At 38.3% G+C, this 21843-nt stretch overlaps 6 protein-coding genes and 1 long non-coding RNA gene across 12 annotated transcripts; 3 read left to right on the top strand and 4 right to left on the bottom strand.

Annotated features, from left to right (window-relative positions):
* The first annotated feature begins 388 nt into the window (after positions 1-388).
* Positions 389-3074, top strand: LOC130696450 (nascent polypeptide-associated complex subunit alpha, muscle-specific form-like). The gene is made up of 5 exons (XM_057519523.2): positions 389-609; positions 689-937; positions 1052-1774; positions 1835-2090; positions 2176-3074. The coding sequence occupies exons 1-5, from the start codon at positions 493-495 to the stop codon at positions 2883-2885; spliced, it is 2055 nt and encodes a 684-aa protein (XP_057375506.1). The 5' UTR covers positions 389-492; the 3' UTR covers positions 2886-3074.
* Positions 3075-3092: 18 nt separating this feature from the next.
* On the bottom strand, positions 3093-4678 carry LOC130696501 (ADP-ribosylhydrolase ARH3-like). The gene is made up of 3 exons (XM_057519575.2): positions 4207-4678; positions 4031-4130; positions 3093-3955 (listed from the first exon to the last, which is right to left on the bottom strand). Exons 1-3 carry the CDS (start codon positions 4430-4432, stop codon positions 3112-3114), a joined length of 1170 nt encoding a protein of 389 aa, XP_057375558.1. The 5' UTR covers positions 4433-4678; the 3' UTR covers positions 3093-3111.
* A 336-nt stretch (positions 4679-5014) lies between these two features.
* On the top strand, positions 5015-6594 carry LOC130696502 (persulfide dioxygenase ETHE1, mitochondrial-like). 2 transcript variants are annotated; one of them, XM_059495447.1, is made up of 9 exons: positions 5015-5033; positions 5140-5262; positions 5327-5471; positions 5594-5779; positions 5856-6025; positions 6106-6118; positions 6185-6301; positions 6389-6475; positions 6569-6594. In XM_059495447.1, exons 2-9 carry the CDS (start codon positions 5218-5220, stop codon positions 6577-6579), a joined length of 774 nt encoding a protein of 257 aa, XP_059351430.1. In that variant the 5' UTR covers positions 5015-5033; positions 5140-5217; the 3' UTR covers positions 6580-6594. The 2 variants fall into 2 exon arrangements, with proteins under 2 accessions (XP_059351430.1, XP_057375559.1); XM_057519576.2 differs by lacking the exon at positions 5015-5033 and having other exon boundaries at positions 5073-5262.
* A 1292-nt stretch (positions 6595-7886) lies between these two features.
* Positions 7887-9985, top strand: LOC130696895 (uncharacterized). The gene is made up of 6 exons (XR_009002738.2): positions 7887-7998; positions 8057-8132; positions 8190-8384; positions 8449-8625; positions 8682-9835; positions 9890-9985. It is a non-coding gene; the product is annotated as an uncharacterized LOC130696895 (long non-coding RNA).
* Positions 9986-14287: 4302 nt separating this feature from the next.
* LOC130696883 (gamma-secretase subunit PEN-2-like) lies at positions 14288-15143 on the bottom strand. Its single transcript, XM_057520017.2, has 3 exons — positions 14945-15143; positions 14608-14712; positions 14288-14548 (listed from the first exon to the last, which is right to left on the bottom strand). The coding sequence occupies exons 1-3, from the start codon at positions 15003-15005 to the stop codon at positions 14409-14411; spliced, it is 306 nt and encodes a 101-aa protein (XP_057376000.1). The 5' UTR covers positions 15006-15143; the 3' UTR covers positions 14288-14408.
* Positions 15144-15832: 689 nt separating this feature from the next.
* On the bottom strand, positions 15833-19527 carry LOC130696880 (sulfide:quinone oxidoreductase, mitochondrial-like). Of its 5 annotated transcripts, none has more exons than XM_057520013.2 (11): positions 19341-19525; positions 18744-18849; positions 18455-18679; positions 18189-18383; positions 17909-18121; positions 17649-17835; positions 17344-17590; positions 16765-17271; positions 16532-16673; positions 16304-16450; positions 15833-16218 (listed from the first exon to the last, which is right to left on the bottom strand). In XM_057520013.2, exons 1-8 carry the CDS (start codon positions 19430-19432, stop codon positions 17211-17213), a joined length of 1326 nt encoding a protein of 441 aa, XP_057375996.1. In that variant the 5' UTR covers positions 19433-19525; the 3' UTR covers positions 15833-16218; positions 16304-16450; positions 16532-16673; positions 16765-17210. The 5 variants fall into 5 exon arrangements, with proteins under 5 accessions (XP_057375996.1, XP_057375998.1, XP_057375995.1 ...); XM_057520015.2 differs by having other exon boundaries at positions 16532-16938; positions 17000-17271; XM_057520012.2 differs by having other exon boundaries at positions 16532-16916; positions 17000-17271.
* A 270-nt stretch (positions 19528-19797) lies between these two features.
* LOC130696882 (lambda-crystallin homolog) lies at positions 19798-21369 on the bottom strand. Its single transcript, XM_057520016.2, has 6 exons — positions 21212-21369; positions 20888-21075; positions 20614-20822; positions 20382-20539; positions 20175-20317; positions 19798-20111 (listed from the first exon to the last, which is right to left on the bottom strand). Exons 1-6 carry the CDS (start codon positions 21250-21252, stop codon positions 19888-19890), a joined length of 963 nt encoding a protein of 320 aa, XP_057375999.1. The 5' UTR covers positions 21253-21369; the 3' UTR covers positions 19798-19887.
* Positions 21370-21843: the final 474 nt, after the last annotated feature.

Genomic DNA, 21843 nt, shown 5'->3' with positions numbered 1-21843 from the left:
AAAACGTGGAAAATAAAAACAAATAAAAGAAATTTAGTGCGAAATACAGAGGAAAATCACTAACACGCGATGGTCCCCTACTCGTCATTTCATTTATCGTTAAACATTGCCTATAGCATAGCGTTCGCTCAGTAAAAGCAGACTTTCAAAAGATTCCCGGTTTCCGATCGGCGTTGCAAAATTTATTTATTCTGGCAATAGTTAAGAAAGATATTTCACCATTATACTCGTAAAATGACTAAAGAAAGCCTATATAACTAAACTTTTTCTTGGAAACTATCAACCAAATTGCCAACTTTTAACTAGGTATTTTGTCGATTATATTTATAATTTAACCTGATGCTTTGTCAACCTTGAAGCTCAAGACCAAATTGTTGACGGCTGATTTTCGGCGTACTGTTGTCTAGAAGAATAGAAATAAAATTTGTCTGTACTTGCCGAGATACTCAATTTCACAAGTATCTAGTAAACAACCATTACAGTGTATTCGATATGCCCAAGGACATCGAGGAAAAAAGTAGTTCTAGTAACTCGGTCGCTCAAAATAATGAAGAGGATTTGGACGAAGAAGGATGCTGTCGATGTTGTCATTGCGGTTCAGGCCAAGAGGTAGGAAATTTCGGTGTGCCTTTATGGTTGAAAACAAAATCAGACGTTGAATCTCATTGAATTTTTACCATTATTTTAGGATGCAAAAAGTCAGAATTACCTGAAGATGAGGGAGCATCTTCAACAAAGACTTAAAGCAAAAAACCTCACTCATTCAGCGTGTGATTCATCCACTGGTTCTAGAAGTAGTTCATCAAATTGTAACATTGATGGCTATGCTGAGTTGGATTATCTGGTTAAATATATTGAAGGGCATAAAGCACCTCAAAAAATTGGACCACATAATCCAAAACGAGCAGCCAAAAAGGCACGACAAAAGGAAAAAAAGGTAAACAAGTTTATATAAGTTGAAATATTTTTAAATAATTAGGAAAGAGCCTTAACATGTCATCATAGAATTCAACTTAAAAATGCTAAAAACAAAACAACAACTATGTTTTAGTTAGAACAAAAGAAGGCAGAAGAACTTGCAGCAAGACAACAACAGAAGAAACCTGTACCCTCTCCTGTTCCGTCTAAAGTTTCTCAGGAAAGAGTACCAAATGGAATGGTGCGAATTACCCACAATCCGCTGACCAATTCTGCTGTGATCACTCCATTGTATGGGCCTCTTGAACCCAACCCTTCCTATTTGCAGCAACCACTGGGTCTCTCTCAACCAGTACAACTGGCTCCTCCTCCAAGCTCCATCTCTGTTGTTCCCACCAGAACAAGCCCTGTTCCAATCCCCAATACAGGATCCAAACCTGTACCACAGCAGCAAACTTCTGTCTCAGGCTTAGCGGGTAACACTTCCACATCATCGCAACCCCAGCAAATGGTTACTATACGGCGCGTCATGCAACCAAATCTCAGTGAGCCGGTAGTGACGGTCACTCTCAAGGGAGAAACACCCGACAACGACAGAGTCCTTTTCACTCTGGTCAACGGGCAAGTTCTTCCTACTGATAAGTCGGCGGGTGTTACGTCTAATTCTCTAGCTGGGAATTCGACCCTTCCGTTGCAAAGTTCGAGTATGACATCATCCAGAACCTCGGAGCCAACTTCCACTCCCGCTCAATCAGTGAAAAAGCAGAAGAAACAGGAAAAGAAAAAGCAAAAGAAGCTATTACTAAAGGCTGCTTCCAACGTTGAATCTGCAGCGCAGCCTCCCCAAGTCGAACAAGTTAGTATCAAATGCCTTGTTAATGTAATTTTATCACTGACAATTACAAAATTTATTTAGATACAAAAGCTTTTGAACCCTCAGTATCCTAGCCAGCAACAAGACTTCACTTTGGATAATTTTCGATTACCCCCAGGCATAACTCTCACACGAGTGCAGGGTTCTCATTCTCCTGTGCACCCTGAGCTTCCGATGCGAATGGTGGATCGAACTAAACGGGAGAATAGCTATCCGGCAACTAGTACCACTTCAGCTGGACCTAATCCAATAATTGTCACATCACCGCTTAGTGCCCCAAAAGCAAAAGAATCTTTAGGCAAGTGTTATTTTTGCTTAAACATCACCGTCGAACATAGTAAAGCGTTTCCTTGTTAACATTTCTTATGTTACCATCCTTCTAGGTTCTCTCGGGGGTCTAGCCGCACCCAATGTCATTGTGGTTGATACTCGTAAGATCCAGCAGCAGCCAACAATTCATCAACAACAACAACCCAGAGTGGTCCAAACTTGTAGCGTGGGTGTACAAACGGGAGAAGACGACGTCGACGAAGAGTTATCCCATAACGTATGCCCGTTAAATAAACAACAGCGGAAGAAACTTCGGAGGAGAGAAAAACTCCTAGAGGAGCAGGCTGTTTTGAACCAATTGGCTAATATGCAGTTGGACCCCAACTCGAAGAAAGTTGGTGACAGTGGCAAAAAGAATGAAATAGCCCCTACAAAACTACTCAATAACCAGGCCAAATCAGTACCCCCTCAGGCAGTTGGGCGGGGGAAGCCGTCTAATGCTGCTAACCTCAGGAGTACAACTAGTAGTGCTACTTCCACGACGGGAGGGAAAACTAGTTCGAAGAAAAAGAAGAAGTCACGACCGTCTGCATGCGCACAGGCGAGCGAGGATAAATGGGAAGAAAATGTTTTTGTGCCTAAATCGGATTTGGATTTAGAAGGTGGGGATTTGGACGATGACGAAAGGGAGTTAGAAGCCTTTAAGCGATTTTGTTTCAACACAGTGCCACCGGAGCGGAAAGAAAAGGTTCGAATCCATCTCAACGTTAAAGACATTTTTGGTAAGAAGTCCAATGGCCTTCAAATGACTTCATGCAAATAACAGTTAAATGGAATCATGCAAGACACGGTGAAACGATGTTTGGAGAGAGGGAAACCATACGTGTATTTTGTACAATTGTTTGTTGGATGAAACAAAGAATCCTTCGACCAGTGGATTTATGGTGATCGTTACTGAAGTAGGTCACAGCCACGTCGGTATTACACAAAATGTTTACCCTATTTCTTTTTTGTTTTGTTTGAATTTGAATTGTTTTATAGTCATTGAGCTATTTTTCCACACATTGGTAAAGACAGTCAGCCAGTTCAATCGCTTGCTCGACACCTTCAGCTTCACAGTGGGAAAGAAGAGCTGGCGGAACGGCCTCATGGCCGTAATAGGCACCAGCAAGTGCACCCGTCATGTTGGCAATTGTATCTGTATCCCCACCCAAGCTGATAGCGTAACGGATGGCTCTCTGGACAGGACTTTCACTGGATCCACCAGCACTCGCCGAATCATCTTTGACTGAGCGGAGAAAGCTGTAAATAGCAGTGCAGACTGAGCCATAGGCTGATACGAAGTGACCTAACACGTCGACAACTTTTTCGGCACTGACTGTAGGGTTCTTCAGCAAATGACGCATCTCTTGTAGCTTGCGAACGTAAGAACTTTTAGTCATGTTGATCGTCGTGCGGCGGGGCTGACTACTGTGATGAAGAAATGAATTCAGCATACTTGGCTGCTCTTCATTCTTTTCTATTGTGGCCATCTTCTCCTGCAGGTAAAGGGCGAATTGGTCCACATCTAGTGGAACAGAGGAATCTGTGTGCAATGCTTTTTGAATAGCCAAGCATTGGAGTATGGCACCATTGTATCCTAATTCATTTGCATGAGTAATCAAAGATGATTTGTATGCTATATGCATGGCTTCTTCTGCATTTGAATGGCAAAATAGAGCCACTGGGGCGATTCTCATGGCCGACCCATTTCCGTATGAACCGCGACCAGCATAAAGAAGTCTACCAGGACCATAAGGGTCCTTGCAGTCATCTCGTTTAAGAGCTTTGAATACATCTGTCATGGAGCTTGCATATCCTCTTCGAGGATGAGCATAAAATTCATCAACAAACCTGCATTTGTAGAAATGAATAGAAATGAATAAACTTTAATTTAATGCTTAAACGATAAATGGTGGGCATATTTACTTTTTTGCCATGTCTTGAGGATCAAATCTGTTCTTGTTGATCAACGATTGAGCGACTGAGAATGTCATAGCTGTGTCATCAGTATAGGCTTTATAAGGTGCTAAAATAGAGAAGGGGCTTAGCTTAGCTAAAATCTTAAAATATATGGAAGCTATAGCACTATTTTTAAAAGTTACCTTTTAAGTTAGAGTCATGTAATTTTTCAAAATATGAATTCAAAACCGACTTTGAGATTGGTCTCTCTTCCCCTTCAAATGGTTGCCCCAGACAGTCACCAATCAAAGAACCAAGCATGCATCCACGAAACCTGCTAGCCAGGCTAGGGATGCACTTTCCGGCGACAACAATTTTTCCGTTCATGATTTCTTCACTTTCGGCTGTTTCCGTTGTCTGATCTGACATTGTCTTGTTGGCACTTCAAGCCTTGAACCCAAATCAATCTTTAGATGTGTTCAACAGAATTTCTGAAGTATCCGTATTTGCTATTTCAAATTAAGTAACCAAAACTAAAACTGACAGCCTGCTGATAAGAAAAATAGTGTGTAATATGGCCCAAACAACTAGATTGTTATGGATTTCCGAGTCTTGAAGTCGGCCTTTTCCGATTTTTCACCCACTAACAAACTTCGGAACTAGCAAAGCGGTCCCAATGTGCTCTATTAGATGGCGCTCTATGCTTACGGAAGCAAACGTTTTCATGCAAACAAACAAAACGGTTAACTCCTGTCTACTACTGTTCATTTTAAGGAGTGCTCGTCATAGAAATCTAAATTGTTTCGAAATATTAACTGGCTCAAAATTAGCATTGTTACTGTCAAGACACGTGTTGCGTCTTATCACAGGTTGTAATAACTTTTGTGTGTGCAGTTACGCCTTCAAGAGTATGCTTGAACTGTCACGTACGCACAGCGTTCTCTCCGTGAAATAGTAACAGCGAACACGACAGCTACGGAAGATCTTCGTCTAGCGGGTACTAGTGAAGTCGCATCTAGCCTAAGTAACGGTGTGTATCGAAACATTTAAAGGAAAACGTCAAAGCATTTTCTAGACAAATGTCTGTGTTTTTGGTTGGCAAAATCTGTAAAAAAACTGTTGTTTGGTACCCTCAGATAAAAAGTCCTTTGTCATTTGCTCTGGCTTCCCATTTGCATGCAAGGTCGTCTTCGCGCGCAAAACCATTTACTACCATGATTCAGCATATTCGTTTATCGGAAAACTTCTTCTTTAAGCAGGCAAGTTTATTAAGATAATAGATTGGAACATTTTTTGAAATATTGCATTTTCTTCATAATGAAGCTGTTTGATAGGGCCAGCTGCACATATTCATATTTGCTTGCTGACACTGAATCAAAAGAAGCTATTATTGTAGATCCCGTAATAGATTTGGCTGAAAGAGATGCAAAAATCATTGACAACTTAGGATTAAAGCTGAAGTATTCAAGTAATGTTTTTCCCTGATATCTAATGGCATTGACACATGAGTGTAATCTTTTTTTTTCCCTTTTTGTTTTTTCTCCTTTTTGTACTGCTTTATTTTTATTTTATTTTTTACCTCAACTATAGTCAATACCCACATGCATGCAGATCACATTACTGGTTCAGGTATATTAAAAAAACTTTTACCAGGTTCTCAGAGTGTGATTAGCACAGCAAGCCAAGCTTTAGCTGATAAATATGTGGGAAATGGTGATATCCTTCAATTTGGCAATCATAAGATAGAAGTGAGAGCTACCCCAGGCCATACAAATGGTAAACTAAGAGTTTTTTGTATTATACAATAGAAAAATGTTAAATTCTCTGTCATATTTACGATTAATGTAAAAAGGTTGCGTTACATACGTTTGCCATGACCAAGGAATCGCCTTCACTGGGGATACTTTACTTATTCGGGGGTGCGGTCGCACCGATTTTCAAGAAGGGAATTCAGAAAAATTGTACGATTCGGTTTATAATCAAATCTTCTCCTTGCCAGATAACTTTCGCTTATTTCCAGCGGTATTATAGTTGAAACTAATTTTAACTAATGCCTGTCACACAGTTGTGTTTTAACATTTTACTATTCCTACATTTTCCAGCATGATTACAATGGTAATTTAATCATTCAAGTGTACAGCAAATTGATAGAGTAACATCACATTGTTTCCATGGAGCTAGGTATTATGGATACAACTGTTTGGGAAGAGAAAAAGTTCAACCCGCGTCTCACCAAAACTAAAGAACAATTTGTTGAGATAATGAACAATTTAAATCTTGCATATCCTGCTCAAATAGGTAAACATGCAATTTCATTATATATCTTTTTATAATTAATCTCGTCTATTTTTTATTTTGTCTTTATAATGCTTACAAATTTCTTAGACAAAGCATTGCCGGCAAACAAAGTTTGTGGATTGTATAATTTGCCTCCCGAAATGGGGGAAAAATATAAGTCTTTCCTTCAAATAGGTATGATACAGTTTTATTACCCATGTTTGTATAACTAATCTCTTTTATTTTTTATTTTGTCTTTATAATTTCTTACAAATTTCTTGGACAAAGCATCGCCGTGAAACAAAGTTTGTGGATAGTATAATATGCCTCCCGAAATGGAAATAAAATACTAATCAGTACTGAAGCCTAATCTTCAAAGACATAAACGCCGGATTTACACGTTACTTGATTAGTTTTTCATTTCATGAAATTATTCATATATTACATATAGCCTTGGTGGAAGGTAAAAAGGTCAATATAAATTGTTTAAAAATTGCACTTGTCACGATTTTTTATTTACAGAAATTGGCAGCAATTAGTATTCGACAATTTTGTCGTCATTGAACGAGGCAGTGATGACTCTTCACATTGTTAATTCTCATTTCTTGTAGTTAGTCTTTGGTTTCAGATTTACAAGGGAATGGACAAGAATTAAGAACAAGCGTACAATTATATAATTGGTGGTACTTACTTTACTTAATTATTACTAATATTAACTATTAACTTTCCATTTTGTACTGCAGCAGTGAATGTAATTCTAATAACAATTAGAATGATGGCCTGTTTTAGGTATAAATAATATGTTTGACTAATATAAAGTTGTTATTGTGTATTATTTTCATACCGCAACAATCAGCAACGACTTTATATTACTCAAACATATTATTTATACCTAACACAAGCAATCATTCTAATTGTTATTAGAATTACATTCATTATGTTTGCTGCAGTACAAAATGGAAAGTTAATAGTTAATAGTTATATTATTATAATTGCTGCAGCACAAAATGGAAAGTTAATAGGTAATAGTAATAATAATGAAGTTAAGTAAGTAGAATATAACAAAATAATTATTGTATAGTTATATTTTAATGAAATAAAGTTATTAATTTAAAAAATTATATATTTATATGGCTAGAATTCGTTAAGTTGTATTTAGAAAATTAAATAGGAATCCGGGCGATAGATGGCCATAGCTGTAAAAAAGAAAAAAAAGGCCGAAATTTTTTTTTATTTTTTTTGGTAAAACGGAATGCCATACTTCTATGGCAATTATAATGAATGCAATTCTAATAGCAATGAGAATAATTGCTTGTTTAGGTATAAATATTAAATAATATGTTTGAGTAATATAAAGTCATTATTGGGTGTTGCGATGTGAAAATAATACACAATAACGTCTTTATATTACTCAAACATATTAATTTTCTAGTTAAATTTTCATTTGGATAAGTACTTTAAATGTTTAAAAAACATTTAGGTTGTAGCGGATAAAATTTCTCGTAATGACTTTTGCGTCCACAAGAGGCGCCTTAAACCGTGGCTCATCGGACAGTTTTTTTTTTCAGGCATATTTTTAGATTGGCTTAAAGCGTGTAGTCTGCTGTCTACCTTTACTCGCTAGATAGACCGTCCTCGCTAGATTTTACTTCTTGACCTCTCTATATAATCTTATTTGTTTTATTCTGTTCTACATTTTTTCTGTCCAGGGTCACAAGGTTATTGCTTTCTTGTATTCCTAGTGTGATTACTTTAAACTATGGTTTTGTTTAACAGTGTGAAGGACATTTTGCCAGAGTGACGTGTCCACAAGCTGGTGGGGGCGGCGGTAGTGGTCCGTTGACGTCAGAAAGTAAGATGAAAATATCGACACATGTGTTCGAACTTAACTTCTTGGTGCTTTTTATAGTATGGGGAAGGGGGACATTTCTCGAAGGATTGTCCACAAAAGGGTCGCTGTGGTGGTGGAAGTCGTACCTGCCATGAGATAAACAAAAAACAAAAAAAGACATCATTTTTAGTGCTCATTTTTAACGAAGAATAGGGCAATATAGTAAGGGATTTTCCTCAAGGAGGAAGCATTGGTGGCAGCAACTGTTATGATGTAAACATCAATTATATCATCACAAAAATATTTTATGTTTCAGTGTTCATTGTTTTACTCCTAGTGTAATGAAGCTGACCACACCTCGGAAGGCTGCCGAATCTCTTCAGTGAATTGAAGGAAGATGGAAAGCCACATGAGCAATACATTCCAGAAGCTGTGACATGCGAGGAAAAGGAACTGTTTAAGGGCATTGTCTATGTGGGAACGCTTTAACAATTTTGATAAAGTTGTCCTCCATGTAAGCCATTTCTCGAAACTGTATTTTTTTTTAAATATCTATTGTGTTTGCTTTAGGCTACAGGAAAAGATGTACTTTAATACATAACATCATTCAAAGAAGCCGGCCTGCACCAACTACTACTTCAAAACATTAAGAATTCTGGCTACATAAAACCAACACCTGTTCAGAAAGCTTCAATTGTAGTTATTCTTGCCAAAAGAGGTTTAATTGCTTGTGCGGTCACGGACTCCGGAAAAACGGTAATCGAACTAATTAACGCTGTGTAATTTCGAAACCTTGATGCCCTCGTACTGACTTGCTTCGAATGGGTCGGTATGAACTGGGTAAGTTGAAGTAAAAGTAATTTTGAGTGGGCACGCCGGTGATTGCGACTACTAAAAGGTCCAATTGCATCTAAGATACTCAACAAACCCTTCGTGATATTCGTTGATTAAGTCATCTAAAATTTTACATTTTTTCATGCAGGCGGCGTACTTGGTACCGGTTATGAACATATTGTTAGAACAAGGTGTTGTTGGTGCGTCTCATGCCATGGGGCAAAAGCCAGAAGTTGTAATTGTCGCACCCACTCGTCAATTGGCCATTCCTATTCACCGCGAGGCGTGTAAATTCTCCTACAGTTCGGTTTTAAAGTGTGTGATTATATATGGAGGAACTCTCACGAGCCATCAGCGGTCAAATCTTCAAGCTGGGTGCAATATTTTTGTCGCGACCGCGGGGCGATTCAATGATTTTCTCGACCGTGAAGTATTTGACTTCTCGGGAGTCAGGTTTTAAATTTTGGACGAAGCTGATCGAATGCTTGATATGGGTTTCGGTCCCAATGTTGAAAAAATTGTCAATCATCCAACGATGCATCCGAAAATATGTCTTCGGTGGCTTTTGAGTATGAGATTTGACTGATGTAATACTACTTGTTTCTCTGTAGGGAATCCGTCGTGTTTGTATGTTTTTGGCTACATTCCCAGATAAAGTGCAAGCACTGGCTGCGACGTACATGGAAGACTACATATTCGTCACAACAGGCATTGTCGGTGGCACCAATCCGGGTGTTGAACAGCTGTTTTTTCAGTGCTCGAAAAGAGATAAGAGAGCTAAGCTGATCGACGTTTTACAAGATCTCGGTGGTGCCAAGACTATCCTTTTTGTCAACAGCAAAAAGACCGCGGATTTCGTCGCTGCATTCTCGTGCAATAACAACTTACAAGTAAGAATCAAAACTGTTGGAATTGGGCAAAGTGTCTTAACTTTAAATGTATAGTCTACCAGCATCCATGGTGAGCGTAAACGAAAATCGTAAATGTCTCTTCCGAAGCTTCTGACAGAAGAATATGCTCGCAATCAACTCACGAATCATGTAAGGTATGAACTATATATATGAATTAAGAGTTTTTATGCCTAATGGTGTTTTACTGTCCTTATTATAGATGAACAATAAATTTTGATCTGAAAAGGTTTCTTGTTTGGGGCAAGGTCCTGAATAAATTATTATGTTTGGATACACTACATGGAATTTCCATACTTCATTCAGATTCTCATTTAAAAACGGTATTAAATTTTTAATAAATTGAAGTGCATATCTGGGCTCCCTTCCTTTCCGTAGCCCCGTTTCCCCTTGACTCGTAATAAGCCCGTAGGGGGTCATGCCCCTACTGTACGGTATATATAAAAATAACATATACCGAGGTTTGGAGGGCTCTGGCCGGAAAGGGGACGTGGGGGTCCGCTTAGTCCGATGATGTGTTCACGGAGGGCGACGTGGTTACCCACAAATCCGAACTAAAGGTTAATCGCTCCAGTAAAAATGTTCCATATCTTCGGCTCTTCTTCCGGCTTCTCTTAGCCAATCACCGGGTAATCTCCCCGGTGGGTCAACAAGGCAGTGTCTCCCCCTGCCTGGGTTGACGGCAACTTTTGAAAGGGCTGTTGTGCCTTTTTAAAGTTGCAAAAATAATTGTAATGTGCAGAGAATTGTCAATAAAATTTTTTTTATAAAATAGTGTTTCCAAAATTTTTTTCTTCCATTGTCTGTTTTTGCTGTGTTCACAAATTACATTTATCAACTTATGATTTATGTATGTTGTATATTTAGCTTGCTCAACTCACCTTTATTGTTTTTGCCACGCTTGATGGTAAGCATTGTTTCCATTGGTGTATCGTTTATCTGTAAGTATACAATTATTATTTATTACACTCTTTGAATTCTTCATCTTAGATTCAAGGAACAACGTGTAATACCTGGATATTTTCTGAAGTAATTTTGTATTTGAATTCAATTTTACTCGTATGGGAACCGATCCCCGGACATACAGCGTGCAACGCCGATGCTCTAACATTGAGCCACGAGATATATCTAAATTATTTATTATCGCATATCATATGTTATCGTCTAGGATGTTTACGCAGTCCTTCACAACTATATGTTTATCTGTCTATTGCTTTCATAAGGTCCATAGCTCTATGGTAGAGTCTTTAACTGCGATATCTGTTACCCAGGGTTCAATCCTCAGAAGATGTTTGAAAATGAAGCAGAATAAATGTAGAAAGAATTTTGCAGTATTGCATTTCAGTTTTATTCTAAGTGTAAATGCAAGTCCGCAAGTGACTAGAAAAAAGCCAACTTTACATTATATGATTCATGGCTCATTGGTAGAGCATCGGCACGGTATGCCGAACATTCAGGGTTCGATCCCTGGATAATAATTGAATGCTTATTGATAAACGATAAACAATGCTTACCATCAAACGTACATACCCTTCAAACGCAAAAACAATAAAGGTGAAATGAGCAAGCTAAATATCCAACATACATAAACAATAAGTTAATAAATGTAATGTGAACACAGCGAAAACAGAAAATGAAAGAAAAAAATTTTGGAAATATTTTATTAAAAAAATTTTATTGACAATTCTCTGCACATTACAACTATTTTTGCAACTTTAAAAAGGCACAACAGCCCTTTCAAAAGTTGCCGTCAACCCAGGCAGGGGGAGACACTGCCTTGTTGACCCACCGGGGAGATTACCCGGTGATTGGCTAAGAGAAGCCGGAAGAAGAGCTGAAGATATGGAACATTTTTACTGGAGCGATTAACCTTTAGTTCGGATTTGTGGGTAACCACATCGCCCTCCGTGAACACATCATCGGACTAAGCGGCACCCCACGTCCCCTTTCCGGCCAGAGCCCTCCAAACCTCGGTATATGTTATTTTTATATATACCGTACAGTAGGGGCATGACCCCCTACGGGCTTATTACGAGTCAAGGGGAAACGGGGCTACGGAAAGGAAGGGAGCCCAGATATGCACTTCAATTTTTTAAATATAAAATACCGTCTCGGGAATCCGAATGAAGTATAGAAATGTCATGTCATCCATCCAATCATTACAATTTATTCAGTGTCTTGCCCCAACCAAGAATCTTTTCAGATCCAATGTTACTATTAACCTATACTGAGAAAAGAAAAACAACACCATTAAGCATCTCAATTGTTGCTCATGTGACTTACATGACTCATAGATTCAACTTCTGGCAGAAGCTTGGGAAAGGCCATACAAATTGCAGATGAACATCATTGTATAAGGCTCTTGAATGATAAAATAGCACCCGTAGAATGTTGCATTGTTGATAGTTGTGTTCCCAGTATGCTGAAAATCCTTTCCTATTGGATAAATTTTTTTTTGTAGATTAGACATGGTTGGCAAAAAGGAGGAGAAATGCTTCATCAGAAATTCAAAATTTTTTCAAGAAATTCCTTTCATACCTTAAGAGTCCATGTATGATGTTCATCGCTGCAATGCCAGCAAAGTGAAACATCTTTAGGGCCATTTAAGTACCCAGCTTCACCAACACTCTGAATGTAAAGGACAAGTTGTTCTTTAGCCAGAGAAGCAGAATTATTAGAGGCTTCTAGCTGTGACGGAACTATGAAGGATTCTATGAGGATTGTACCGGAATTAGATGATACTTCTCATTAGACAATTTGCATTACTCCATTACTTTACCTCATACCTTAACAGTAATGCACTTTCAGTGTTTTTTCAACTACAGGCCAACTCTTCCATCCTGTAACACTTCCAGATTTGACTTGATCCCCTGCTAAAATTCTGTGAATGCAAAATAATAGCATTAAAAATACTTTTTCGCTAGACAAAAAACCGAGAAGTACCTAATCCATGTTTGATGTTGAACTCATGCCATTTCTGGGTTTCCGTACCACACCCATTTTCAGCAGTCTTTATGGTAATATTAATCAAAGCCACATGTACCACTATGAAATGGATGTTGAAAAGCAAATAAAAACCTGTTGAGATGGATACCAGGAGAATCAGAATAGATCTCAATCAACTTCAGTTATTCTTTTCCCTATAGTACTTAGTGACATAGCATAATAGATATACCTGGCTCAATTCAGAACCATAGACCAACGGAAAAGAACACAGCAGAAATGTAGCTGCTGTGAAAGCAGATCACTTTAGAACACATGATCAGGTATAGATCATCTAAGAGTAGACCTAAAATGCAAAGACAAAAATATTGGGCATAATTGCAGTTTACCAAACATAATAGCAAAATAAAACAAATGTCCAAGAAAGACATATGCACACTTGGGTTGGCGAATGGGTAAGTCTGATGCAATGTATGGCAACCCGTTTTACCCCTCCCCCCCCCCCCCAAAAAAAAAAAAAAAAAATTATAAAATAAAAATATCGGTCTTACTTTCTGTTTTACTCCTACCCACCGGTAGATGGCGATAGCAGTGAAAGAGAAAAAAAAAGGCCGATATTTTTTTTTTTGGGGGGGGGGGGGGTAAAACGGATTGCCATACTACCGTCATCTGCCGGTCAAATTTCTAGTTAATTCTCTGTATATGCTCACCGAATTTTTCTAATATTTTTTTTTTAATATAACATTTCGATTCAGCATTAAACGAGAATAACGAAAATCAATCAATCCTGAATCGAAATCATGTACGTCAATGAAAAATTTTACGGAAGTAATTGGAAGTACCTAATATCTTCGGTAATAATGATCCCATAACAAAACAAGTAGAATTTCCGAGCTACTTATCAAGGTTGGGGTGGTAATAGTGGGTTTCTAGCCAAAAGTCGGATTTGACCAAAATCGCGATTTTTCATGAACTATATTCAGGGAAATTTGCGATTTTCGACGATTTTCGAGTAATTTGAGCTGAACCATGGAATCGACCCCAAATTTGACAAGGATTGCGAAAATGAGAATTTTTTTTTCTCACAGACCAACAAATAAGGAGTTATTTGGCATTTTAAAACCGGAATTAAACCGGAAATTGAAATTTCAGAAATCTAAAAAATGAGTTATGTTCTCCTTTACTTGCTTAACAAGATTTACCAGTTACAATAGCAGATTGATGTAGATGAATGTCACCTGGTTTGTTGAAAGTTCTGAAACTGTGGTTTCGGTACCAAAACTACCAGCCGCCGTTATAGTTCAAATCAAAGCAAAATCGGAAATCTTAAACTTCAGTTGGTCTCAATATAACTTAGAGATCACTAGGGCAACGAGGCTTTGGTATACCACTAAGGCGGGAAAAGAATCCAAAGAAATATTTCCTCTTGAGAGAATAGATAACACTCAGAATTTTCTCACAGAGTTGCATGAAGTGACAACTGAACAAAACTATAATTTACTTGCACAAATTTTATTCAAAGTATGCTACTATTTCACATGCAAGTGGGAAATTTAATGAGTGAACTTCATCAAGACAGAAATGGGCGTCACCACATGTCACATTTAATAAATCATGGTATGCCCCGTGGAATCACAAATGATAGCTGGTCCCCAAGTTCTCCCCAAGTAGCTCTGTTACTCTGAAAGACACAGGTCCAACCAATGAAAATCATCATCCATAGAAATGCCCCAATTCCTGATCGAACTACATCTGAAAAGGAACTGAGATTATATTTTATGATGGAGAGGATGCCACATTAAATGTCATACATTGTTTGATTTGAGGTTGTTCGTCAAATTCAGGCTTGTGAAATGCTTCTCGAAAGAACCAAACAGCATTAATGGTCCATAAGAACGGCAAGAATGCAAATCCAGCTAGATGACAAAAAAATATACACCAATAATTAGCATAAATGAAAATTTTAATATAAATTTGTATAGTGTTAAAAATATAATATGTATTTCAGTGATTATTGACCTGCTCAGTAACGATTCATACAACCTCAAAGAATGTCACAAGAATTTGTATCATGCCTTGACAACGTTATGTCATGGTGACGTTTCACTTCCTAGCAATAAAACTAAAAAATCGGTTGTGTTTACCCACCATAATAATATTTTCGACAAAGGACAAGTTTTGCCTCATTCTTTAAGCGTTCGATGTCCATGGTTTATAGCCTTTCAACAGTTCACGGTCAAGCAAAGCCTTGTTCTAATAAGAACTTTTGTACAGATGTCAAATTACTTTTTAAAAAAATTTGACAGCCAATCCATCCCCACAAGGTTTGTTTCTGACAAATTTGGGATTATCAGAATCCAATAGCCTGTATATAGACGTCAAAGCAAATAGACTCCTAAAGTGTGCATGATGATAAAATGCAGGATTTCTAAGCGGGTTCTACGCATTTTACCTGCTGCTTTTGCAGAGTTAATGTAGTAGTTTAAGTGTAACTCAGCGCGATAAACGAAACATTAAAAAAGCTACCATTTGATAACACAATGTGTGCTTCCCAAACCATTGCATTCGCAAGGTTTTGCAGAAAAGAGCAAACTGCTCAAAATAACAGTGCTGAGTTACAGGTATCATGTTTTGTGTAACAGTTTCACGGTGGGCCTAAACTTGCTGTTCGCGAATTTTCCTCATTTGTTCTTATCTCTGACTAAAAGTGTTTTTTAATCAATAGATAAGTTAGTAAAAATAGATTGCCATCAACATCTATTTACAGACAGTGCCCAGCCAAGCAATATTGTAGCGCCATTCGAATTTGTCGCTTATCGCGAGATGATAGGCGATCCATAAGTGAGGTGTCAATTGACATTGCCGCTCTGAACGGATGTAGGGAGCCTTAAAAGCCGGACTCCTACAGGCCAGGGTGATAGTCTTGTGTAGTAGTTATACTAGTGTGGCGTATGCTATATGCCGTTTGTGCTTTAATACAATTTTTCACCCAGTGCATCTGTTACAATATTGTTCGCCACAGTACAGCAACAATGGTTTAGCTATCAAAAGAAATATATTTGATGCAAATCATAGAACATATTTTGCATCCAATTTTTCAAAAATATCAGAAAATGAAGAAAGCCAGTTCCCAAGATGCCTGTAGCCACTTCCCGAATTTCTACCTTACGTGCTTCATCGTGATTGCGCGTTGATATGGAAGTGTCACGTCGTGAAATCAATGGCTTAAACTGGTGATGCACTTGAGGCGTACGATAAACACTGATATAATTGCTCTCGCCGTGTGATTGAGTTCTTTTTTTAATCTCGTTTGTTCTGCGCTCGGCATTCAATTTCGAGAGAGTATCATGTTCGAAGGAGTGGGCGAAAGGCACGATTATGGCTGATACCGCCAATAGGATCAGAATGGCTGCACCGATTACCTGAAACATAGCAAAATCAAGGTGAGACGTGTGCTCGTTGATTGGTTTGATGCCGTTTCCTCCTAAAAACTTGCAGTTATCGCACCTTTGAAATACGAAGATGTTTCATATTGGCTATGGTAATGATTTCCTCTACCTCAACTCCTGCAAATAAGATGCGAAGAAGCTACAATAGTCAAACTTGAAACCTTACTGAAATGAATGTGAGCTCATCAATGCTGATTTATATAAGCTTGGTGAAACAAACAAACAAAAATAAGTAAATAAAAAAAAGAACACATAATTCAAACCACAATACCGAATTTTAATCTACCTTTAACATCTTGTTTTTGTTTTGAGTAGCACGGTGATTCTCTGTATCCAATTGATGTGCGGTTTGCGCTAAAAACCTCACAGACCGTAACATCCAAATATTTCGGCACTAATTTTGAATCAGGCTGTCCGCATGGCACAATCTCCGAGAAATTGATTTAAAGATGCATATACATGCATAACGACAGCAATATTTTAAACACGTCGCTTAATAGCAGAGTTGGCATAACTCACTGGAAATGCGAGCGTGCTCTGAGCTGCTCGCCTAGTTACCGCTCTGAGAATTCAGTAGTAATCAGTCACGAAGTCGATTCCCGACTTCAATAACGCTGTGAGTTAGAGCTGTCCAACAGTAGCAAATGGAACACGAGTGAAACAAAATACAACTGACAGTTGTCAGTCCTATTTCTTTAGTCTCATTTCACTGCCAATCTGACCAAAACTTTAGAAAGCTAAATAACCGCGTTACCTGTATCGTTTTTACTGTAAAGTCTTGGAATCACTTCTTAAATTATTCTGTGAATTGTGTTTCGGTATCCCTGATTGCTATTTGGTCATTTGATTTGTCTGGAATTAAAAAAAAACATTTATATTCAAATTTTGCATTAAAGTGTTAAATTTGCGCAATTCGGCTTGTCATGATGCTTATCACGTTGTATCAGTATGATTCGAAGGTTCGCTCAATGACCAGTTCCCAAATGTAGAATCTTTCTGATTGTACTGGGCCCGTTCCACCATCCACTGAAATGAATCAATTGATAACACGGCATTAACGGGGTTTGTGAGTTCTAGACTTAATGGTTGAGATCGTACTTTAACATAAGTTTCCAATACAGTTGTGGCATCAGTTCTTTTTTCATAAAGAAAGACGTCATTCTCTCTTTAGCTTGGTTGATTGGAAGCGTCTCCAGCGGTTTTCCGTCATAATCAAACTCCGCCAAAATGCATTTTGAATATCCTGTAACCAGAGGACAAGAAGTGTACCCATCGTACTTTTGAGATAGTTTTTTTCCATCCATTAGGAGCCTTAGATTATCAAACACTATTTTGTTCTGTCCAGCTAAGAAGAAAGGAATTAGAATGAAGTCTTACTTCAGGAATTTGGAACAACTAATTACCAACAGCAGCTGCTGTTTTGGAGGTGGGCAGACTCGTACAGTCACCAATTCCGAAGATATTAGGAAAGCGCACGTGCTGTAGTGTAGATCGGTCGACCTCGACATAACCGGCTTTGTTAGTCAGTTGCTTGTTAGCTCTAAGCACTGCAGGCGAACTCATTGGTGGAGTCACGTGAAGCATTTCATACTGCGTTTACAAGGAGAATTGATTTTAGAAAGCCATTGTTTACGCAAGAGTAAAGAAGTTTTAGAAACCTAACCTTGAAGGTTTTCGTTGTTCCTGCTGGATCATCGAGCAAGCGAAAGACTGCTTCCTTTGTATCCGGTTTCACTTCTACAAGTTCGTGTTGGAAATTCACGGCGATATTCCTCTCTTTTACAACTTTTTCCAGTGCATCGGCATATTTCTTTACTCCAAAAATAACGCCCAATGACGTATTAAACATCACGTTGGCTTTATCTCTTTTGTTGTGCTATACATGATGGTTTAATCAGTTAGCAAATGGACTTGGTGGAATGCTATTACACTGACGTACGTACCTTCACAAGATACTGTTCAGAGATGTACATGGCTTTCTGAGGTGCACCAGCGCATTTGACTGGAGTATTCGGAAAGGTGAAAATGGCATTACCCTCCTTGAAATTTTTTAAGGATTCTAAAGTTTTCCCAACGTAAAGCGTCGAATAATTCGAACATACACCTGGGGTATTAAAAGCCTCTGGTAATCCTTTTATCTGTTTAGATGAATACAAAAAGTTAATATAATTAGCAGTCCAAGAAATTTGCCCAGTTTTTAGCAATATACCTTATTGTAGTCGAGTTGCAATCCCATAGCTATGACAAGGTAATCATAATTGATTTCTTCGCCAGAAGCTGTGACCAAACGATTTTCTTCAGGAAAAAATTGGCTAGCACGCTCTTTAATCCAGCGAGCATTTTTGGGCAGGACTTCACCCATGGGCCGTCCAGATTGTTCAAGTTTTTTCATCCCTCCGCCAACCATTGTCCACATTGGTTGGTAGAAATGGATCTAGCGAAAGAAATCATGGGAAGTTATACTTTGATAAGAATATAGTTGATTTGATAAGACTAACATCACTGGGCTCAACGATCGCGACGTGGTTTTTCGGAAGAAGTGAACTGAATTTGGCCGCAACTGAACATCCGCCGGCGCCTCCGCCCACAACGACAATTTTGTAGCTGTTAATACAATAATAGAAACATTATTTTATTACATAAACATTGGAAACAATATTTGATTATGAAGAAGTAAAAAATAAAAAACAAAGATACTTTGCATCCAAAAATATCCCAACAAGAATAAGAATTTAATCTAACAGGTTGGCTTGCTTCCCACCATCAGTCCAACATTTTCATTTAATTTAACGTTCTTCTTTTGGCACGCCACATACATATCAGCGAACAAGGATATTTGCTACCTTGCACGTGGAGAAATTCACGCTGCGTAATGCCTTTGAAGGTTGACTGAGCCCAACATCTCAAGGGCATGACATTACTTTTTATCACTTGCTTTTCATTAACTAAGTCCTCATGCGAACAGCCGCTAAGGCAACGTTTTTTGAGATTAGTTATCCAATGCTAACGTATTATTTCTTTTTTACTAGAAACTCTGAGAACTATTATTCTTTCCTTTGTTTGGCATCAACTGAATTGCGTCGAACGTACAGTACCTTTGACTTAGTCGCTGTTTTGACGTTGAAAAGAAGCGTAAGTTCAACCCGCTGCCTCCGATTACCGATTTGCACTTAAATATCGCAGCCATTTTTGCTTTATCACGGAATTTGCTTTGCGTTTGGTGCTCTTTACACAAAAAGCTTTTGAGTGAGTAGGCACCAAGCGAATAATTTACGACTTGTTGAAATTAAACTTCAAAGTTACGTGACTACAAGCAATGTTTCGGACGGACGCAGTTAGTCTGCCTAACTTCATCACGCACGCCTGGCTATTAGTATTTCGACTCTTTAACCACCGCGCCACCTTACGTAAAATTTGACAAGTTACCACAAACAACAAAAACAAAACATTTGAGTTTACCATTTGCCGGATTTCCTTTTTAAAATATTTGTTAACAAAATTGTTCCTGAAAAAGAGGAAATAGGAAAACCCAGTTTACTACGATAACATGTCTATGAATTATTTAATATTATTAGGGTTAAAGAAATTGTGTTAGTGAAGTTTTCAATTACGACAGCTCTATCTACCTAAAACATTCCATATTTAATCAAGTTGTTCTTTATCGATATTTTGCTTTAGTTTGGCCAATGAGGCTAAGCAATTGTTGCGCCAAGCTCTTTTTTCTTGCAGCTTTTCCAATGGCACTTGATCAAGCAATTGTTGATTGACTTTGTGCAAATTATCGCCTTCGAAACGAGTAACAGGACCCAATGTTTTGCTCACATTGTAAATTGTTTCGCCATATCGCTCGCAATAGTTCTCCATACCTGTTTGAGGTAATTGAAATAAAAAGACAATAATAATAAAAGAAGAAAATATTTCTCTAGAACCTTCAGCATTAAGATGTGCTGTCTCCAACGGTCCCATAAAAGCGTAACGCGGTCCAAGTCCATGACTCATGACTGCGTCAATATCGGCGACGTCTAAAATACCTTCTTGGGCCAAATACCAGCATTCATTCAAGATGGCATATCTGTCATGTATATTTCCTGTTTTTCAAATTTTCATGAAGATATCTCATTTGCCGTAATACTTACTGAATTCTGTTCAAGGCGAAACCAGGAATTTCTCTGGAAAGAGAAACGGGTTTTTGTCCAAGTTCCTCCATAATCTTACGCGCTTTTACCACAACCTCTGGTGCGGTCCACGGTGCGGGTACAAGCTCAACCAACGGCACGTAAAATGGGGGATTTACCTTCAAGAACAAACGTTTTTCATGAACCGTATCGCAGCTTGAGTCGATAGCACTTTGTCAGGCAAAAGACTTACCGGATGAGCTACTAGAACATTGCTTCTATGCTTTAAGTTTTCAGAAAACAGGGATGGAAGTATGCAACTTGTTGAACTAGCAATGATGGTATTGTCATCTGAAAGTTCATCTAGCTCTGCATAAACTTTTTTTTTAAGTTCCAGATTTTCAGGGACACATTCTTGTACATACAATGCTCCCTTCACACATTCCTTTAGTGTTTTGGTTCCTACAGACAAAAAAAAAAATACTTTACGTCCACTCAGGGAGAACAACAAGAGTACTGTTACTTACCAGTTATTAATGACAATTGCTCAGCTGCACTCAAATTACCCCTTAACAGCCCAGAAGCAGCCAAAGCATGAAGTTGTTGTTCAATGTCTTTGATGGCATTCTCTACTAGTTCTTGTGTTACATCAAACAGGTTGACATGATAGCCAGCACCAGCAAATAACATTGCCCAACTTCTTCCTATCAATCCACTAGTGAGTATAATGAGAAATGTTACGAAACGTTGTAAAAGTAGGAGACATTGTTAGGTTCCCATGGAAGAGAACTAACAACTTGTTTGGTTTCAAAACGGGAAAAAGGGAAGCTGTAACAGAAAATGCAAAGTACCTCCCGACGATGGCGATTTTTCTACTCGTCATGGCGAACATGTGCGATCTCGTACAGGAGTTGATGTGATAGCGCGAATGGGAACAAGAAAACGAGAACCCAAAAAGGAACTGTCAAAACAATAGAAGATCGGCACTGGAAACAAAAACTTAAATTTCCTCATCTCTCGCCATCTGTTAGGGGTTTTTCTTTTGCAAGAACACAAAAATTATTTGTGTGCTTCTAGGGACGTCTAAATAAACCAAAAATAAGCACATAATGTCGCATACAAAAGTTCCGTAAATTGGTTTTATTAGAAACACTAATATCACACAAATGTGTGTTCATTTCACCCGATCAGGTAAGCGAAAACGAAACAGGTTTCAATGTCAAAGCACTGCCTCTAGTGGCAAATTGCCAAACAATAATTAGTTTTTCGTATTTAACTTTGAAACCATTCTTAGTGGAGGACATGCTCTTGGAGGAAAATTGTGTGAATTAGCAAACGATTTGTACATGAACGTTTCACTTCATCATATCAATCTGACACGACAAAGGCGACGAACATGCCATTATTGTCCGCGATTCCTTTCAATAGTTAGGTCAATGTCTCTCTAACCATTCACTAAAGGTTCGCGTTGGCAACTAGTCGC

Source organism: Daphnia carinata, chromosome 5 (assembly GCF_022539665.2).
Source record: "Daphnia carinata strain CSIRO-1 chromosome 5, CSIRO_AGI_Dcar_HiC_V3, whole genome shotgun sequence".
Classification (NCBI taxonomy): Eukaryota; Metazoa; Arthropoda; class Branchiopoda; order Diplostraca; family Daphniidae; genus Daphnia; species Daphnia carinata.
The sequence above is the reverse complement of the archived record's forward strand: the minus strand, read 5'-3'. Positions and strand labels throughout refer to the sequence as shown.

What these genes read in the sequence shown, in the direction of transcription:
- LOC130696450 (XM_057519523.2), top strand. Translation starts at nt 493, where the DNA reads ATGCCCAAGGACATCGAGGAAAAAAGTAGTTCTAGTAACTCGGTCGCT. An exon ending in AGCCTCCCCAAGTCGAACAA is followed by an intron (nt 1,775 to 1,834) that starts GTTAGTATCAAA and finishes AAATTTATTTAG; the next exon opens with ATACAAAAGCTTTTGAACCC. An exon ending in AAAAGCAAAAGAATCTTTAG is followed by an intron (nt 2,091 to 2,175) that starts GCAAGTGTTATT and finishes CCATCCTTCTAG; the next exon opens with GTTCTCTCGGGGGTCTAGCC.
- LOC130696501 (XM_057519575.2), bottom strand. Translation starts at nt 4,432, where the DNA reads ATGTCAGATCAGACAACGGAAACAGCCGAAAGTGAAGAAATCATGAAC. An exon ending in ACATGACTCTAACTTAAAAG is followed by an intron (nt 4,131 to 4,206) that starts GTAACTTTTAAA and finishes TCTCTATTTTAG; the next exon opens with CACCTTATAAAGCCTATACT. An exon ending in CCTCAAGACATGGCAAAAAA is followed by an intron (nt 3,956 to 4,030) that starts GTAAATATGCCC and finishes CTACAAATGCAG; the next exon opens with GTTTGTTGATGAATTTTATG.
- LOC130696502 (XM_057519576.2), top strand. Translation starts at nt 5,083, where the DNA reads ATGTCTGTGTTTTTGGTTGGCAAAATCTGTAAAAAAACTGTTGTTTGG. An exon ending in AAAACTTCTTCTTTAAGCAG is followed by an intron (nt 5,263 to 5,326) that starts GCAAGTTTATTA and finishes TTCATAATGAAG; the next exon opens with CTGTTTGATAGGGCCAGCTG. An exon ending in TGCATATCCTGCTCAAATAG is followed by an intron (nt 6,302 to 6,388) that starts GTAAACATGCAA and finishes CAAATTTCTTAG; the next exon opens with ACAAAGCATTGCCGGCAAAC.
- LOC130696883 (XM_057520017.2), bottom strand. Translation starts at nt 15,005, where the DNA reads ATGGACATCGAACGCTTAAAGAATGAGGCAAAACTTGTCCTTTGTCGA. An exon ending in TTGTCGAAAATATTATTATG is followed by an intron (nt 14,713 to 14,944) that starts GTGGGTAAACAC and finishes TTTGTCATCTAG; the next exon opens with CTGGATTTGCATTCTTGCCG. An exon ending in ACAACCTCAAATCAAACAAT is followed by an intron (nt 14,549 to 14,607) that starts GTATGACATTTA and finishes GTTCCTTTTCAG; the next exon opens with ATGTAGTTCGATCAGGAATT.
- LOC130696880 (XM_057520011.2), bottom strand. Translation starts at nt 19,432, where the DNA reads ATGGCTGCGATATTTAAGTGCAAATCGGTAATCGGAGGCAGCGGGTTG. An exon ending in GAACAACGAAAACCTTCAAG is followed by an intron (nt 17,836 to 17,908) that starts GTTAGGTTTCTA and finishes TTGTAAACGCAG; the next exon opens with TATGAAATGCTTCACGTGAC. An exon ending in CAAAACAGCAGCTGCTGTTG is followed by an intron (nt 17,591 to 17,648) that starts GTAATTAGTTGT and finishes CTTTCTTCTTAG; the next exon opens with CTGGACAGAACAAAATAGTG.
- LOC130696882 (XM_057520016.2), bottom strand. Translation starts at nt 21,252, where the DNA reads ATGTTCGCCATGACGAGTAGAAAAATCGCCATCGTCGGGAG. An exon ending in AAAATCGCCATCGTCGGGAG is followed by an intron (nt 21,076 to 21,211) that starts GTACTTTGCATT and finishes TATACTCACTAG; the next exon opens with TGGATTGATAGGAAGAAGTT. An exon ending in TTCGCCTTGAACAGAATTCA is followed by an intron (nt 20,318 to 20,381) that starts GTAAGTATTACG and finishes TATACATGACAG; the next exon opens with ATATGCCATCTTGAATGAAT.